This window comes from Xyrauchen texanus, chromosome 37, assembly GCF_025860055.1.
Source record: "Xyrauchen texanus isolate HMW12.3.18 chromosome 37, RBS_HiC_50CHRs, whole genome shotgun sequence".
NCBI classification, from domain to species: domain Eukaryota; kingdom Metazoa; phylum Chordata; class Actinopteri; order Cypriniformes; family Catostomidae; genus Xyrauchen; species Xyrauchen texanus.
In genome coordinates this window covers 5,125,588-5,146,103 of record NC_068312.1, presented here as the reverse complement: position 1 = coordinate 5,146,103, position 20,516 = coordinate 5,125,588, and the positions used below count along the sequence as shown (strand labels likewise).

At 39.9% G+C, this 20,516-nt stretch overlaps 1 protein-coding gene across 2 annotated transcripts in view; it reads left to right on the top strand.

Moving 5' to 3' along the window:
- Nucleotides 1–11,447: 11,447 nt before the first annotated feature.
- Nucleotides 11,448–20,516, top strand: part of si:dkey-75a21.2 (uncharacterized protein LOC794385 homolog) — a 40,333-nt gene continuing 31,264 nt past the window's right edge. For both annotated transcript variants that reach the window (XM_052109325.1, XM_052109324.1), the window contains exons 1-5: nt 11,448–11,597; nt 12,423–12,635; nt 16,904–17,022; nt 17,204–17,473; nt 19,623–19,666. In XM_052109325.1, the coding sequence (XP_051965285.1) occupies nt 11,529–11,597; nt 12,423–12,635; nt 16,904–17,022; nt 17,204–17,473; nt 19,623–19,666 (715 nt within the window). In that variant the 5' untranslated portion in view covers nt 11,448–11,528. The remainder of the gene's footprint in view (nt 11,598–12,422; nt 12,636–16,903; nt 17,023–17,203; nt 17,474–19,622; nt 19,667–20,516) is intronic.

Genomic DNA, 20,516 nt, shown 5'->3' with positions numbered 1-20,516 from the left:
ACTTCCCCACAACCCCCTTCGATTTCAGTTTGGCTAAAAGAGTTGGCTTTTTTTTTTTAAACTTGAAAAAATTAAGTACAATATTAGAGGTAGGGGGGAATCTGTCTTTGAAAAATGGCAACAATTTATTACATTTTTCAAATGTAAGGTGTGGAGGTGTGTATATGTATATATATATACAAAAAAAAAATAATTATCTCAAAGATATATGCAGTTATCTTGTCAAAGGATAAAAAAGGATATATATATATATATATATATATATATATATATATATATATATATATATATATACATATATATATATACGTATATACCAACAGAACAATCCCCAATCAGCACAACAGGACTTGCATACATGTATACATACTGTCACAATCACAGACCCTGTAACCTCCCTCTCCAACCATCAGAGGGTGCCCTCGCCTGAATATTGACTCTCACTACACACTACATTTCCCAACAGCCCCAGTTCTGACTCTAATCACCATGTTCAGCTGTTTCTCATCTACTAGGCTTTTTAGCTGCACTGCACGCAGCTATCAGTGCGAAGTCTTGTTTTGCTACTGTGAACATTTCTGAGCATTAATTCCTGTGACTGCCTGATTGTTTGTGCCCCTACCCATTTTGGTTATCTCCCTGTCTGCTGCCTGCCCTGATCTTCTGCCTGGTATTGTACTACGATTTAGCCCTGTCCTCACTGCTGTGTCTGCTGGTTCCGACCCTTGCCTGTTTGACTACTCTATTCAATAAATTAAGCTGCAAATGGATCTCTCTGACTCAGATCACTCACAACAGAAGACTTCGCCAACTCACGATCCAGCAGCTATATCAACCCTGAACGCAGCCTTCTCTGCCCAAGCAGGTCAACTCGCTGCCCATCATCAGCAATTGAGTCGTCTCACCTCTTTAAAGGAGGAATTGGTCAAGGCAGTACAAGGGCTTCAAGCGTCGTCATCAGAGCAGTCGCCCAACCAAGCCTCGGCCGCTGTTGCCCATCCTGCAGTACCTCCGCCTACCACGAGTCCTCGTCTCGCACATCCAGAAAAGTTTGACGGAGATCCTGGCAAGTGTAAGGGGTTCATTCTCCAGTGCTCTTTATTCATTGCACAACAACCCACGATGTTTTCCATCGAAGCTGGTAAGATCGCCTTTGTCTGCTCGTTACTCACTGGGGGGGCATTGGATTGGATAACGGCAGTATGGAAGGATGACGGAACTGTCTTTCCGTCATTCGATGTGTTCCTCCGGCGCTTTCGTGAGGTCTTCGAACATTCTAAGGATGGGAGGGGTGCTGGCGACCGCCTGCTTGAACTGACGCAGGGCAAAGTTACTGCGGCTGAGTATGCCCTTACTTTTCGCACCCTCGCCACGCAGACCTCCTGGAATAACGACACGCTCAAAGTGGTCTTCCGAAGAGGCTTGAATCATGAACTACAGTCTGAGTTAGCTTGTCGTGATGAAGGTAAAGACCTCGACCAGTTCATAAACCTCACCATCCAAATTGACAACCTTATACGATCTCGCCGAGCGAACCATCGCACTATTCCTGCTCCCCGCAACGTCCAAATTCCCAGAGCTTCAATCCCCGCTCGCACTGAAGAACCCGAGCCAATGCAGATCAACGCTTACCATCTGTCCGCAGAGGAGAGAGACCGAAGGATCCTTCATCACCTGTGTTTGTACTGTGGCGAGGCCGGTCATCTTCGTATTTCCTGTCCATCCAGACCACGTCTTGCAGCCTCTTGACCGGTGAGTCTCAATGCCGATGCATTAAACCCCAACTCATGTGTATCTGTGCCCATTGTGATCACGGCCAATGGCCGGCAGATTACCACCGGTGCTTTAGTGGACTCCGGAGCCGCCGGAAATTTCATATCTGCAGATTTTGCTCGGCAACATAACATAACATTAATCCGCTGCCCCTCTTCTCTCACAGTCGAAGCCATCGATGGAGGGCCACTAGGCTCAGGTCACGTTTCTCACATCACCCAGGAGCTCCATCTACAAACTGGGGCACTCCATCATGAAATCATACAATTTTATGTCTTCCACGCTCCGCACACACCTGTGATCCTAGGCCTACCCTGGCTTCGCAAACACGACCCACAAATTTCCTGGAGAACCAACCAGATTGCCCGCTGGAGCGATTCATGCCACTCCAAATGCCTCGTCCAGGTCGCTCAATCACCCATCTGAGTGATAACCTTACCCGTGGGGAGAACGAGCACGAACAACCTCCCTTCCGAATATCACGATCTGTCAGAAGCCTTCAGCAAAATAAATGCCTCTAAGCTCCCACCTCATCGTGCCAGTGACTGCGCCATTGACTAACTGCCAGGGTCCACACCTCCCAAGGGTCGTATTTTTCCTCTCTCCCAACCTGAATCCGAGTCCATGAGGAAATATATTGAGGAGGAACTCACAAAGGGCTTCATTCGACCTTCCACGTCTCCGGTGTCTGCCAGTTTCTTCTTTGTACAGAAGAAGGATGGAGGACTCCGACCCTGCATTGACTATCGGACCCTGAACGACATTACAGTCAAGTTTTGCTACCCACTCCCCTTGGTACCAGCTGCCCTGGAGTTGCTCCGCACTGCGAGGTACTACACCAAGCTTGACTTGCGCAGTGCGTACAATCTCATCCGTATCCGGGAGGGGGACGAGTGGAAGACGGCCTTCTCCACCAACACAGGGCACTATGAATATTTGGTCATGCCTTTTGGCCTGGCGAACAGTCCTTCCATTTTCCAGTCATTCATAAACGACGTGTTCAGAGACATGCTCCAAAGAACAGTTATAGTATTCATCGACGACATCTTGGTTTACTCTGACACCCTGACTGACCATGTGCAGCACGTTCGAGCCGTCCTCCAGAGGCTTATCCAGCACCGGCTATACGCGAAACTGGAGAAGTGCGAGTTCCATCAGACTTCCACTACCTTCCTGGGGTACGTCATCAGCGCAGAAGGAGTAGCCATGGACGAGGGCAAGGTCAGAGCAGTCCTAGAATGGCCACGACCTACCACCCTGAAGGAACTACAGCGCTTCCTCGGATTTGCCAATTTCTATCGCCGCTTCATAAGAAACTTCAGTTCAGTGGCAAGCCCACTCACATCCCTGGTGAAGAAAGGAACACATCGTCTTCTATGGAATGAGTTGGCCACCCAAGCCTTTAATCAGCTCAAGCAGCGTTTCACCACAGCACCCATCCTGCATCATCCTGACCCTGAGTTACCATTCGTGGTCGAAGTGGACGCTTCCAACACCGGCTTAGGAGCCGTTCTCTCTCAACGCCAGGGGTCACCGCCCAAGTTGCATCCCTGTGCGTTTTACTCCCACAAACTAAATGCTGCCGAAAGGAATTACGATGTGGGAGATCGAGAACTTCTAGCCATGAAGGCCGCCTTTGAAGAGTGGCGGCATTGGTTAGAGGGTGCTATTCACTCCTTTACTGTTTTCACCGACCACAAGAACCTGGAGTACCTACGCTCCGCCAAGAGACTGAACCCCAGACAAGCTCGCTGGTCACTGTTCTTTACCCGATTCCACTTCACATTCACCTATCGTCCAGGTTCCAAGAACGCCAAGGCGGATGCCCTATCACGTCAATCTAACCACGAGTTCACATCACAAGATCCCAAGACAATTCTGGCTCCAGACCTCATTGTCGCTCCCATTCAGTGGGACGTTGAAACCGAGATCGAGCAGATCAACTCCCGGTCTGAGATCCCATCCGCCTGTCCACCCAACCGGGTTTATTCCCCGATACGCTCCGGGATCAGGTCCTGGAGCACGTTCATACTCTTCCCAGCTCTGGACATCCGGGAATTACTACTACCATCCAGCTGCTACGAAATCGCTACTGGTGGCCCTCTTTGGCCCAAGACACCACTACCTTCGTCCGACACTGCCAGATCTGCAATACCCAAAAATCTTCACACCAACTACCCGCCGGTCTGTTACATCCTCTTCCCATACCACAACGCCCTTGGTCACATATAGCCATTGACTTCATTACCGATCTGCCTGTCTCCGAGGGTAACACCACCATCCTTACCGTTGTGGACAAGTTCTCCAAGGCCTGCCGCCTGATACCCCTGGCTAAACTTCCCACTGCTTTACAAACAGCAGAGCACCTCTGAAACCTGGTTTTCCGATTTTACGGCCTACCCGAGGACATCGTCTCCGACAGAGGACCCCAATTCACGTCCCAAGTCTGGTCAGCCTCCTTCAAGGCCCTTCAGATCAACGTCAGTCTCACTTCAGGGTATCATCCTCAATCAAACGGGCAGGCCGAACGCATGAATCAAGAGGTCATACGATTCCTACGCTCCTACTGTCATCAACATCAGGAGTACTGGAGTCGCTATTTGGTATGGGCAGAGTATGCCCAGAACTCCATCTAAAAACATTCCACCGGCATGACCCCTTTCCAGTGTATCCTGGGGTTTCAACCGCCCCTCTTTCCATGGTCAGGAGAACCCACGAACGTCCCGGCTGTGAATGACAGGCTACAACGCAGTGAGGACACATGGATTCAGGCCCATACTCACCTTCAACGAGCGATCATCGTCGCCAGAGAGAACAAGCTGATCAACGTCGTCGTCCAGGTCCGGTGTACCACCCTGGCCAATGGGTCTGGTTATCCACCAGAGACCTACGCCTGCGGCTCCCCTGTAAAAAGCTCAGTCCCAGGTATGTCGGTCCATTTAAAATAACAAGACAAATCACACCAGTCTCTTTCCATCTTGCCCTGCCTAACCATTACCGTATTGCTCCCACCTTCCATGTCTCACTGCTCAAACCCGCTGATGGTCCCAACGAGAGGGAGGAGAGGTCCCAGGAGCAGAGCCCCCAACCCATTCTAGTGGAGGGCGAGGAGGCCTATCGAGTCCAGGAACTCCTAGACTCCAGGCGTCGGGGCAGCACCCTACAGTACCTGGTCGATTGGGAGGGATACGGACCAGAGGAGCATGGGTTAATGCCACGAACATTCTGGACCCTAGTCTAATTACTGACTTCCATCACGCCCATCCCAACAAACCTGCTCCCCGACCACGTGGGAGACCCCGACGCCAACAGCCACCTCACGCCAGGAGTCGCTCGCAGGGAGGGGGCTCTGTCACAATCACAGACTCTGTAACCTCCCTCTCCAACCATCAGAGGGCGCCCTCGCCTGAATATTGACTCTCACTACACACTACATTTCCCAACAGCCCCAGTTCTGACTCTAATCACCATGTTCAGCTGTTTCTCATCTACTAGGCTTTTTAGCTGCACTGCACGCAGCTATCAGTGCGAAGTCTTGTTTTGCTACTGTGAACATTTCTGAGCATTAAATCCTGTGACTGCCTGATTGTTTGTGACCCTACCCATTTTGATTATCTCCCTGTCTGCTGCCTGCCCTGATCTTCTGCCTGGTATTGTACTACGATTTAGCCCTGTCCTCACTGCTGTGTCTGCTGGTTCCGACCCTTGCCTGTTTGACTACTCTATTCAATAAATTAAGCTGCAAATGGATCTCTCTGACTCAGATCACTCACAACACATACATACACACGTACATACATACATACATAAATTAAATAATACAAAAAATAAATAATAATAATTTTTTAATAATAATCTTTATATATATATATTTTTCTTTTTATTATTATTTTTTTTTTTATTATTTAATTTATGTATGTATATACGTGTGTATGTATGTATACATGTATGCAAGTCCTGTTGTGCTGATTGGGGATTGTTCTGTTGGGGTTGGGTAGGGTTGTATATGATGGGTGGGGTGGTATAAAAGGTAAAAATGCAATTTGCAACAATAAAAATTCTATGACGAAAAACAAATTGGCAACCCTAGCCGCAGTTGTCTTCTGGCTTCTATATTTGTCGGCTGGAAGTTGCTAAAAAATCAGTTCCGGGTTTTTTTTTTTTTTTTTTTTTTTGGCATTGTCTAAAGTGCAAAAAACTACACAGCAGTTTTTCATCATGTTTTTCATTGTTACAAATATAACGGATATTTCTATCTGTTTTTTTCATATGATTGAATGTATAACTATGTTAAAAGGCCAGAAAGGCAGAAAGGAAATGGTAGAAAGAGAAATCAAAAAGATTGTTATATTTGCTAAACAATCAGAACAACAAAAGCATCCTATTAATCAGTCAAAAGCAATTGAGAAAGAGATAGGAATAGTGAACGCTATATTCTGTCTCAGTAACGGAAGAATAATGATCAAATGCAAGGATTAGAATCAGAAACAAAAGAATCTTGAAAACACTAGCAGGAGGAAAGGTAGTAGCACAAAAATAGGTAATAAAACTAGAGGGGTCATTTCAGAAGTACCAGCAAGTGACAGCAAGAGCATGTTGATTCAATTTGAAGGAAATACCCTACCAACAAAAGTGAAGCTATGTTTTATAAGCTTTTCAGTACAAGAGTATATAAACCCTTCTTTTTAGATGTTTTAAATGCCAACGCATGGGACACAATGCAAATACCTGTAAAGGCAAAATGCACTGTGCAAAATGCGGAGGAGAACATGAGTATGGCAAGTGTAAGAAGGGAACAGAGATCAAATGTTGTAACTGTGGGGGAGACCATAGCGCTGCGTATGCAGGATGCCCCATACAACAAGAAGCTCGGGATTTACAAAAAATAAAGACAGTGCCAAATATAACATTTTCAGAAGCTACCCATAAGATAAAAGGCATAGCAGAAACAAAGAGAATAAATGTGCAAGGAATCAATGTGGAATCTTCCATCCAGAATAATGGAAATCCTGCAAGAAATTAATCAGATGTTCTGTTTGTGATGAACAAAATAGATTTTGTGGCATTTATTTGTGCAGTTGTAAATGGTACAGCGCAAGTAGAAAGGAAGCTGGACAAGCTAAAGATAATTGTTGGAATAAATTCCTAAAGTTAACAGGAATTTCAGCTGAAGAATTCATTCGATTTTAAAAGCGAAAGAAGGAACTGTTGCTTTGGACATGACTCAGAGTAACGATACATAATTCTATAATGTCTTTCCTACTATTACATTGGAATGCCAGGAGCTTAATAGCAAATAGGCAAGAATTAAAAAAACATATCACAGAAATGGGAAAAACACCAGACATTATTTGTATCCAAGAGACATGGTTAAATAGCTCCTTGGAATTTAAGATCAATGGATATGGAGTAGAGAGGAAAGACATGACAAAAAATGGCAGAGGTGGAGGGTATGCAACATTTATTAAAGGAATCATAGCATATAAGTCAAGTCAAGTCAATTTTATTTGTATAGCGCCTTTCACAACACACATAGATTCAAAGCAGCTTTACAAAAGATCAGGCATTAACAGATGATAAAACTAATGTTTATAATGTCGATTAATCATCATTGTGTAATTAGATAAAATACGATTGTTTATCGTGTTTAAATATAAGTAATTAAATAGTAATTGTATTAATAACCCCAGTGAGCAAGCTGAAAGCGACTGTGGCAAGGAACACAAAACTCCATAAAATGTAGATTAATGGAGGAAAACTAACCTTGGGAGAAACCAGACTCACTGTGGGGGCCAGTTCCTCTCTGGCTAACATCATGAATATAATGTAAATATTACTTATGAATAGTTAAAATCATAGTTTAAAATGATTAAACTAAGTAAGTGTTAAGGGTCCGTGTTTAAACATCAATTTTGTTTAAACTGTAAGATTAATGACCAATGTCTTTGAAGTCCATCCTTCAAAGACAAAGACATAAAAGAATATATACAAATAGTAATGCAGAATACATACATATAGAAATAATGGGAATGAATGAAGTAATCAGAATTATACATTTTTATAATCCATGTAAAGAAATAAGTAATACTATTTTAAAAGATGTGATTGGTGACACACACAGGGCAAAATTATTATATGAGGGGAATTTAATGCACATAATGGTTTATGGGGTAGTAAAACACTGATAATAATGGGGAAATAGAAGAATTTATAGAAGAACATTCACTGGTTTGTTTAAATGATGTGAAGCCAACACTAATGGATATAACAAGAGGTTGCATTTCATGTTTAGATCTCACAATAATGTCAATAATGATAATATGGGCTGTGATCATTGGCCAGTAATATGTGAAATTCAAAATGCATTACAAAAGCAAAATGTTAATCAATGTGTAAGGTGGAGATTTAACCTGTTGATACGCACCCCATTTTTGAGCACAAACCTTGAAAATGACATACCTGAACTTAAATGGTTGTATTTACTGGATCCTTTGGAGTATGGACACAGTTGTAGTATCTTTTGAAAGAAGACACTTTGGGCTTGAAGAATTAATATATGTTGTAATTTTTTCAGTTAGAGAAGCTGAAGTTTATAGTAATGGAAATATTTTGTGCTGAACATGATTTTGAATAATAAAAGTACCAAGACAACCCAGAAATACAATGTTCTCAATGCCTTAAGTCTAAAGAAGTTATGTTTCAAATTTGAAGATGCTCTAACAAAAAATGTGGTTCCTGCAAGCTTTTTTCTCTTAAAATCGCCTAAGTTTCTGCCTTTCAAGACGACACAAAATCTGACTGCATTCCTTGTGCACTACTAGTTTTATTATGAATAAATGTATTATGCATTTTTAAAAATAGACTTTGTAGACAGGCTTGTTTTGTTTATGAGTCTCTAATATATAAGATCATCCACAGTTTTACAACACGAATGCTGCTCAGATTGCAACGTTTGTTGAAGAACGATGACGAAGGGTAATTCTTCCAGGCGAGATCTCATGTAAACAATGGAGAATATATCAATATTTCTCAGACTTTTATGGACATAAAATGCTATTAGATGTTTTTCAATGAACGCTTGTTATGGACAATTGACCCAAGTGTGGCGAACTGGATTCATCTGGCGATCGCATTTTCATAAAAAAGGTATGAAGTCCTGTTTTGATATTGCATGTTTTCATTTGTACTCCTGGCACAAATAACTAAATTGCTGTTTCTGGAGCATAGCTATCGAGAAACAGAGATCGGATACTGAACCCTTAGACCTTTGAAAATATGTATAATTTGTTAATATAAATTACATGTATAGATATAAGCAGAGTGAAGTCACTACCACGTGAGGGGGGACTGCATATCAATAGGTTAAACAGGCAAAATGGAAGGAATTGTACATGTTGTGCGAAGAAAATTTAAATAATACGAAATTGCAAGGAAGTGTTGAGGAAAAATGTATAAAATAGCTGAAGGAATTATCTTTGCAGCAAAACAGTCTATTCCTTTAATAAGAAATAATGGAAAGAAAAAGAAAAGTGTACCATGGTGGTAAGAAAAAAGGCATTTCGAATTTTAAAAAGATTAATAACTCAAGATACAGTCGTAGAGTATCAGAAGAAATGGGCAATTGCAAGAAGGATAATTAAAAAGGCAAAAAGAAAAGCGTGGCAAGAGTTCTGCAATACAATTTTGATAGAGACTGAAATGCATGTGGTATGGAGAATGATTAGAAAAAGGAATGGTATTAATAACTATAAGCAGATCCCTGTAATAGAAGAGAAAGGGAAAATGGCCATTACAAATAAGGAAAAAGCAGAAGTCTTAGTTACAGCCTTCACTAAAATCCACAGTACTGAAAACTTTTATGATGGTAAATGGTCTGCACATATATAGCGCCTTTTTAACCTTTACACTGTGTCTCATTCACCTATTCACACACATTCACACACCAATGATGGCAGAGCTGCCATGCAACAACCCTGCGATTAGTGGCCAACCTGCTCTACCACCGGAAACACAGCTGCCCCATAAGTTTTTAAAAAGAAGAAAAGAATTAAGCAAAATATACTAGAATGTCCGTATGAAAAACAAGGATTATAGCAATATGAATGAAGATTTTAATTATTTTAAGTTAAAAATAACAATTGAAGGATTACAACAACAGGGAGAGACATGGTCAGTTACAGAATGTTAAAAAACTTATGCTAACCAGAGATAGCATTAAAGCATTATTGGATTTATATAATCATGTGTGGAATGACTTTAAGTACTTTAAAGTACTTTACCCAAAGATTCGAAAAGTGCAATAGTGTTAAACCAGGGAAAGATGCAACAAAATCTACACTCACATCTACTTTGTGCAAAGTTATGGAGAAAATGATATTAAGATTTTAGAGATCTAAAATTGATGCTCTTATATTATTTGAAAATTACACAAAAAAAGCACTTCTAATGAGAGAATATCTTGTTGCAGTTTTCTTTGATATTGAAAAAGCATACAACACTTTATGGAGGGAAGGACTTTTAATTAAACAAAATAAACTTAGAATGGGGGTGGGGATATATAACTGGATATTAGATTTCCTATTTGAATGTACATTCCAGGAAAGAATAGGGGAAGATATGTCAGCACATTATATTATGAATGGAACTCCATAAGGAAATGTCATCAGTCCAATTTTATTTAATTTAATGATTATATATATATATATATATATATATATAAAGTTAATCCAAATATTGGAAAGGCATTATATGCTGATGATGGAGCAGTATGGAAAAGAGGTAGGAATTTAAGAAATGTTGTTAAATTAATACAAGAAACATTAAGTGAAGTTGAAGAATGGTCAATAGATTGGAGATTAAAATTGCCTGTACCAAAGACTCAGTATATGATTTTTTTTTACAAAGAAAATGAAAATGGAACAAATTAGTCTAAAATGATATGATCAACCACTAGATCCTATGAGAGTGACAGAATTTAAGTATTTTGGATTAATCTTTGATTAGAAATGAACATGGAAGAGACATATTAAGAAAATTGAAAAATGTCTTCAATAGCCAAGTATGAATGGGGAGCCAGCAAGAGTTCACTGTTACATGTATATCAAGCCTTTATACGTTCTAGTATAGATTATGGGTGTGCAGTGAATGGGGCTGGATCTAAATCAGAATAGTAGAAATTGGATAATTTACAGTCTAGAGCACTTAGAATCTGTTGCGGAGCAATAAGATCAACCCCTTTAAATGCCATTTTTATAAAAATACAGATGCATCACCCATTTAAGCTATACAATGGGTGGCAGTAATACTCCTAAGGAGTGAGTGGCCATTAACAAGAAGAAGATTTTTTATTTCTTTATTTGTTTGAATGAAAATACAAAGAAGCAACAGTAAACATAAAAGTTAATACATCCTGTCAAATGCAAAATAGCAGCACAAACAAAAAATATGCATAATAAACAGAGGTAAATGACCATGGGTTAACAGAAAAAAAGAAAGAAACTAAGACCAAAATAATATTGTACAAAAAAATACAAAAAATGAAACGAGACAACCTCGAATGAAGTATGCGGTCAACAAATGTGACCTCTGGAGGACGCCGCCTTCCAAACGAGACACAGACACTGTGTCTGCATTGACAAGCAGTAGTTTAGTATTTTTGAACAGGCACCGAATATAATACCTAACAACAATCGCCGTGTAGTCCTCGAGGGGCCGGATTTCATTTGATATCGATATTCGTGTTGAGCGCTGTTATAATGAAGCTTTTAAATTGTCAGCACTGTGTTGGACAAGATAAAGCAGCAGAAGACACAGAACATGTGGAGGTTTGCATCTATTAATATCATCAGCTGCGCTGTTTTTCACAACCAAAGACTTGAGTTTATGAGAGCTAGCTGGCTAATGCTAACACATCTGACATTCATAATATTTTACGTTGTTACGTTCAATTATCAGTTATACTATCAACTGGCCAGTTTAATGTAGTTTGTATCGACGGAGTCTGCTGCACACCATTTATAATTTTTTGGGGAAAATGTACCATAGTAATAGCATAGTTGTTCCGTATCTTATTGTTATAACCAATAGGTACCGTATAAAATGCTTTCTATATAATAAGATAGAAAGATATTATTTAATGAAAAGTAAAGAAAAAAATCTAAACACGTTTATAAACTACAGCTGTTATTGTTTTAATGGCAATTTAGTACATTATACAAACTCCTTTAGGATAAATCTTTTTTTTTTTTTTTTTTTTTCAAAAACATTGCTGCCAAAATCAATAGTTAAAAACATCCTTAAGAATTATGCAATTATCGCTACATTAGGATACATCTCTAGCTAGGCATATGAATAGATAAGTGACTGTTCTGTTAGGTCACTAATTTAGCTAACCACCACTGTTTGATAAAAGTTTAAATCTCACTAAACCAGTAATGAACAGATATTATTCATATTTCACTTCTAAAAAAAAAGAAAGAATAAGACATTATATGCTTAAAGTAAATTATGCCTATTTTAATGAAGCCATTACCAGTCTGATTTGCATTGCAAGTTTATTTTCATGACAATTAATCACACTGTCACCTGGACATGTTTTTGTGTGATTCACCCCAAGTGTGTTTTTCTAATGTGGACATTTTGTCTGTCAGAAACTCTTGCCAGCAGGTTACAGTCATCTATTGTGTCACCATGAGCTGCTGGAGATGACAAGTGATGTAGAAAACTTCAGAGTAGCTCTAAAGTTGCAGCTGACCACTGAGGAGGAGGTTCAGAAGTGGTTGGAGAACTTCCAGAAATCTTCAACCATAACATGGAGAAAATCCAGAACATACCCTGACTCTGGACGATATAACAAATACAGAGTAAGCACAGTCTTCTTATAAGACAGGACAATGTATGTTTTATCATGTAAAATGCAATAAACGAATAGTTCACCTAAAAAATGTTGCCACCATTTACTCATTCTAAAACTAATTATTAGTATTATAATTTTTATTCTTCCGTGCAACACTAAACGAAATGTTAGGCAGAATGTCTAAAAACTTTTGCATACATTGAAAGATGATGATTCTTTTTATTGCCAAGCTTCAAAAAGGACAAAACATCATCATAAAAGTACCATTAGTCCATATGACTTCTGTGCTCTATCCTTCTGTTTTCTGAAGAAATACAGTAGCTTTAGATCTACTGCAGGTGTTATTTGCTGTTAATCATCCCCTCTGACTTGGGCTGGATAAAAACTAAGATCTTCCAATTTAAGGGATAGTTCACCCAAAATGAAAATTCTCTCACGATTTACTCACCCGTCTGGCATCACAGATGTGTATGACTTTCTTTCTTTTGTAGAACACAAATTAAGATTTTTAGAAGAATATTTCAGCTCTGTAGTTCCTCACAATGCAAGTGAATGGGCGCCAAAATTGGGAAGCACCAAAATCCACATAAAGGGAGCATAAAAGTAATCCATATGACTCCAGTGGTTAAATCCATGTGTTCACACAATATGATAGGTGTGGGTGAGAAACAGATCAATATTTAAGTAATTTCATAATTGTCTCTGCCCAGTAGGGGCAATATGCATTAAGACCATGAATCACCAAAAACAGAAGATGAATGGGAAAGTGAAACTGAAGTGGAGATTGACAGAACAAGGAGGAGAATTTTTAGTTAAAAAAAAGCCTTAAATATTGACCTGTTTCTCATCCACACCTATCATATTGCTTCTGAAGATTGTATTTTACCACTTGAGTCGTCTGGAGTACTTTTATGTTGACCTTATGTAGATTTTGGAGCTTCAACATTTTGGCACTGTATTTTTATTGTATTGAACTACAGAGCTGAAATATTCTTCTAAAAATCATCAATTGTGTTCAGCAGAGGAAAGAAAATCATACATATCTGGAATGGCATGAGGGTGAGCAAATGATGAGAGAATTATCATTTTGGGGGTAACTATTCTTTTAATACCGATCTTCATTTGAACAATCCAAACATCGATCTTTTACTGTATGCGAAACCGTCTACAATGCGAGTAAATCGTGTGCTATTTGACTAAAAATGTCTGTGATTGGCTGGTAAATGTTCTGATTTTACTCACCAATGATTGATTAGAATGGTGGCAAAGAAGTTCATCACCGAGAACCTTTTGTTAGAGTTAAGGTATAACGACATATACGAAGGTATATCTATAAAAAATATAACATTAAACAAAGGCAATCTGAGTAAACACAAAATACAGTTTTAAATTACAAAGTTTTTTGCAAAAAAATGTTATCCAATACCAGCTGTGTAAAAGTAAATGCCCTTAGTTACTAAATCCCCAAATCTATGAAACTGCATTCATAATGGAGTTCAGCTGGACTATAAACATCTTGCCCTGATTACTGCCAGGCCTGTTCAGTCAAATCAACACCTAACATTTTCAACAGCATGAAGTTGGCTAAAAGGTATATAAAATCTATTAGCTCACTATGCCAAGGTCGAAATAAATCTCAGAAATTATGAGGACATTTTTATTTTTTTATAAGTGATTAAAATACATCAGTCTGGGAAGGGTTACAAAGCTATTTCAAAGACTCTGGGACTCCAAAGAACCACAGTGAGAGCCATTATCTCCAAATGTAAAAAATTCCTCCAAGAGTACAGCAACGACTCATCCAGGAAGTCACAAAAAAGCCAAGGACAACATCGAAGGAACTACAGGCCTTTCTCGCATCAATAAAGGTCACTGTTCATGACTTCACTATCAGAAAGACGCTGGCCAAAAATGCCATGTATGGAAGGGTGGTGAGGCGAAAACAACTGATAACCCAGAAGAACATTAAGGCTTGTCTGAAATTGTTATTTGTTTTTGTTATTTGTAATTATTATTGATTCCATGCAGCAAATCACATAGACATAAGGGAAACTGCAACATCAAACCACATGAAATCATAACTCTTTCCCTACCCAAAAGTCAACTGACAATAAAAAAGAAATTAATTAGAGACATAATAAAAATTAAGAATAAATTAATTAGGCTCGTCTGAATTTTACGAAAACACACCATAATGATCCTCAAACCTTTTGGGAGAATGTTCTATGGACTGATGAGTCAAAAGTGGAATTGTTTGGAAGACAGGGGTCCCGTTACATCTTGTGTAAATCAAACACAGAATTCCACAAAAAGAACATCATACCTATGGTTAAACATGGTGGTGGTTGTGTGATATGATGTGGGGATGCTTTGCTGCTTCAGGGCCAGGGTGACTTGCAATAATTGAGGGAAACATGAATTCTGCTCTCTACCAGAAAATCCTAAAGGAGAAGGCCAGGTCATCAGTCTATGAGTTGAAGCAACTCACAATTGAGATGCTGTGGCAGGACCTTAAATGGGCAGTTCATGTGGCTAAAACACTCCAATGTGGCTGAATTAAAGCAGTTCTGCAAAGAAGAGTGTGCCAAAATTCCACCAAAGTGTTGTGAAAGACTGATCTCCAGTTATCAGAAGTGTTTGGTTGCAGTTGTAGCTGCTAAAGGTGGCACAACCAGCAATTAAGTTTAAGGTGGCAGTTCGTTTTTCACATGGGTGATATAGGTGTTGGATACATTTTTTGTTAAAAAAAAAATATATATATATATATATGTATATACATTCACCTAAAGGATTATTAGGAACACCATACTAATACTGTGTTTGACCCCCTTTCGCCTTCAGAACTGCCTTAATTCTACATGGCATTGATTCAACAAGGTGCTGAAAGCATTCTTTAGAAATGTTGGCCCATATTGATAGGATAGCATATTGCAGTTGATGGAGATTTGTGGGATGCACATCCAGGGCACGAAGCTCCCTTTCCACCACATCCCAAAGATGCTGTATTGGGTTGAGATCTGGTGACTGTGGGGGCCATTTTAGTACAGTGAACTCATTGTCATGTTCAAGAAACCAATTTGAAATCATTCGAGCTTTGTGACATGGTGCATTATCCTCCTGGAAGTAGCCATCAAAGGATGGGTACATGGTGGCCATAAAGGGATGGACATGGTCAGAAACAATGCTCAGGTAGGCCGTGGCATTTAAACGATGCCCAATTGGCACTAAGGGGCCTAAAGTGTTCCAAGAAAACATCCCCCACACCATTACACCACCACCACCAGCCTGCACAGTGGTAACAAGGCATGATGGATCCATGTTCTCATTCTGTTTACGCCAAATTCTGACTCTACCATCTGAATGTCTCAACAGAAATCGAGACTCATCAGACCAGGCAACATTTTTCCAGTCTTCAACTGTCCAATTTTGGTGAGCTCTTGCAAATTGTAGCCTCTTTTTCCTATTTGTAGTGGAGATGAGTGGTACCCGGTGGGGTCTTCTGCTGTTGTAGCCCATCCGCCTCAAAATTGTGCGTGTTGTGGCTTCACAAATGCTTTGCTGCATACCTCGGTTGTAACGAGTGGTTATTTCAGACAAAGTTGCTCTTCTATCAGCTTGAATCAGTCGGCCCATTCTCCTCTGACCTCTAGCATCAACAAGGCATTTTCGCCCACAGGACTGCCGCATACTGGATGTTTTTCCCTTTTCACACCATTCTTTGTAAACCCTAGAATTGGTTGTGCGTGAAAATCCCAGTAACTGAGCAGATTGTGAAATACTCAGACTGGCCCGTCTGGCACCAACAACCATGCCACGCTCAAAATTGCTTAAATCACCTGTCTTTCCCATTCTGACATTCAGTTTGGAGTTCAGGAGATTGTCTTGACCAGGACCACACCCCTAAATGCATTGAAGCAACTGGCATGTGATTGGTTGATTAGATATGCATGGAACATAGTCCTTGAGTCTTATGGACTACTTCTATGATTACTTCTTTGTTAGTACTTTAGTGTCCTTTTTGGAACTTGACAGATCCTAGTAAGTGTAGTCTTTCATTATCTGGAAAAGAGCAGCTTGAACATTCTGCCTAACATCTCCCTACGGGTCTGGAACAACATAAGGGTCATTAAATGACCTCCCTTTTTTCTTCCTAACTATGCCTTACATTTTGTGCTTTGTCTGTGTATTTAGTTTGTTCTTCTTTCAGTAAATTCATTATTTCAGTAATAAAACTGCATAAGAGCTCTGGTTTGAGAATTTGTGTTCATTCCACAGGTAGATCTAAGATGCCAGCACAAAACATACTGTGCATCGTCCAAGTCAACCAAAAATACCAACTGCCCCGCTACCATGTTTCTAATCCTCAAAAGACACATGAATGAAAGGAAGTCCAGGTGAGACACAGATGAGAGCAAGATTATACAGTACAAAAGCATTTAGTAGACCAACAAAACAATTCAACACAACTTTAAACACCAAGTGATTTGGTCATGATCCAATTGGATTTAGGTCATACAAACTGTTTTGAAGCTGTTTATTATGACAACATACTGTACTTTACAAAACCTGCCACAGATCTAGAGACCCGCACATGGAAGAGGGCTATTTCCTCCATGTGAATTTGAGGAACGAACATAACCACAGACTGACTGGTGAAGAGGCCATGCGAAGGAGAGATGTGTCTAGTGAGACCATTGAGAAGCTCCAGCAGCTCTACAGAAGCGGTCACTCTCCCTCATCTGCTCTCAAGACCATCAAATACAACCTGCAGGAAGAAGTAGGAGAAAATTACATTTATGCCATCGCAGACCGCTCCATCTGTCCAGACCTTCAGTTCTGCTACAGGTTAGTCACACAAAGTGTTTGTATTTACTTGTTCAACTTGGATGATTACACATTGTGTGATTAGATTAATCCTAAACCTAACTGATAGTGTCATAGCAAATGTAAGATGAAAAATGGAATTGATAATGCAACCACTTTATTTTGTGGTGCTTCTTGGAACAAAGTCTCTTTAGAAGGGAATGTATGAGGTACATTTTAGGAGAGTTGTAGGAGAGAGAAAAGAACATTTATTTTACAGGTGTACTTTTAGTCTGATACATTGTTTTACAATATTTAATTATGTATATATAAAGTCTACACACCCCTGTTAAAATGCCAGGTTTTTGTGATGTAAAAGAATGAGACAGATAAATCATGTCAGAACTTTTTCCACCTTTAATGTGACCTATAACGTGAAACAACAAACTCACAATAACCTGGTTGCATAAGTGTGCACACCCTTAAACTAATACTTTGTTGAAGCACCTTTTGATTTTATTACAGCACTCAGTCTTTTAGCATGGCACATCTTGACGTGGCAATATTTGCCCACTCTTCTTTGCAAAAGTGCTCCAGATCTGTCAGATTGCGAGGACATCTCCTGTGCACAGCCCTCTTCAGATCACCCCACAGATGTTCTGGGCTCTTGCAGGGCCATTCCAAAACGTTCTTCTTCTTCTGGTGAAGCCATGCTTTTGTCGATTTGGATGTGTGCTTTGGGCTGTTGTCGTGCTGAAAGATGAACTTCCTTTTCATCTTCAGTTTTCTAACAGACGCCTGAAGGTTTTGTGCCAAAATTGCCTGGTATTTGGAACTGTTCATAATTCCCTCCACCCTGACTAAGGCCACGGTTCCAGCTGAAGAAAAACAGCCCCAATGCATGATGCTGCCACCACCATGCTTCACTTTGCAGTGTTGTTTTTGCGCCAAATATACATTTTGGAATTATGGCCAAAAAGTTCAACCTTGGTTTCATCAGACCATAACGCATTTTCCCGCGTGCTTTTGGGAGACTTGATGTTTGTTTTTGCAAACTTCAGCTGGGCTTGGATGTTTTTCTTTGTAAGAAAAGGCTTCCGTCTTGCCACCGTACCCCATAGCCCATTCATATGAAGAATACGGGAGATTGTTGTCACATGTAGCACACAGCCAGTACTTGCCAGAAATTCCTGCAGTTGCTGTAGGCCTCTTGGAAGCATCCCTGACCAGTTTTCTTCTCGTCTTTTCATAAATTTTGGAGAGACGTCCAGTTCTTGGTAATGTCTCTGTTGTGCCATATTTTCTCCACTTGATGATGACTGTCTTCACTGTGTTCCATGGTATATCTAATGCTTTGGAAATTCTTTTGTACTCTTCTCCGGACTGATATCTTTCGACAATGAGATCCCTTTGATGCTTTGGAAGCTCTCTGCGCACCATGGCTTTTGCTCTGAGATGCAACTAAGAAAATGTCAGGAAAATCCTACTAGAACAGCTGAACTTTATTTGTGATTAATCAGAGTCGCTTTAAATGATGGCATGTGTGTAGTGACTTCTATTTAACATGAGTTTGAATGTGATTGGTTAATTCTGAACACAGCCACATCCCCAGTTATAAGAGGGTGTGCACACTTATGCAACCGGGTCATTGTACGTTTTTTTATTTTTATTTTTCCCCCACGAAGATTTCAGTTTGTTTTTCAATTGAATTGTTCACATTATAGGTCACATTAAAAGTGGAAAAAGTTCTGACATGATTTATCTTTGTCTCATTCTTTTACATCACAAAAACCTGGCATTTTAACAGGGGTGTGTAGACTTTTTATATCCACTGTACATATTATATACTCTGCACCCATCTACTGAGGTACTTCAACTTGGGAATTAACATTACTTGCGTGTGAACATCATATTTACGAGCAAATTGGCGTAATTGTTTTAGACATTTCCATTGAAGCAAAGAATTGTGGGTTGTGAGTGCCTACTAAGGATACACCTCATGCATCCTCTGAATTCCCGTGAAAGAAGGTCTCATTCGAAGGCTGCATTTGAAGTGTTCTATTCGCTTTTCTGAAACGAGACAGCCTCGATGATGTATGTGACCGACAAAGGCAATCTCCGGAGGACGCAGCCTTCCAAACAAGACACAGCATATATTTTCTCACCATGTGTTTATTTTATTTCTTCACAGATTGTACAACAAGCTTTTTCAGAAGTCAGATGCTGCCCCTGCAGGTGAGGAGATGCTGAGTGATAAAAGCAGCACAGCAGATTGTGCAGATTATTGTGGCCATGAACACACTATTGAATGATAGTTCACCCAAACATGAAAATTAGTATTCACACACCCGCATGTCATTCCAAACCGGTATAAATTTCTGTCGTCCATTTAACACATAGAAGAATTAGAAAAATATATCTTGTCCAGGTTTTCCCCATATGGTTAAAGTAAGGGTGACTGGGGCTATCAAGCTCAAAATTTCTGAAAAATAAATAAATAATCAAAGTAGCATCAATAGCCTAGTTTCCATCCACTTTTCACGCTATTTTGTTATCAACAAAGTGAAAATGCGTAAAAAAGCATTTGAGAAATTTGCCGTCTTCTGCCTGTTTCCATTCAAATGGCCTTTTATCGATAAAATTGGTGTGCGTGATGTCATGCCTAAAAATACACTTTGTCTCATAAGTTTTGGTTTTTCGCAAAATAAATCTGTCCTTAAGTTGTTTCCATACAGAAATGTGTGTTTATCACTAATTCGCCTCCCAGACCTCCCTACATTTTTGGTAAAATGTGCAGAGTATTGAGACAATTCATTGAAATTAGCCAGCTTACTGACATTTTAATTTCACAAATAAAAGCAATCAGAAAACAAGGAATTGCAATCAAAAGGGAACAGTTGCCCTTCTGATGGGACTGTAATATCGGTCCTGATGTTGTGCCTATTGCAGGTTGCCACCGGTTCCAACCCAAAAGCAAATCATCATGGCCCTGTTCAAGCTGGCATCCTGCACCAAGTGGTGTGGAAAACATTTGGTCTTAGTATAAGGACCATCTATCGATGTGTATATGCTGTGTGCACAGCTA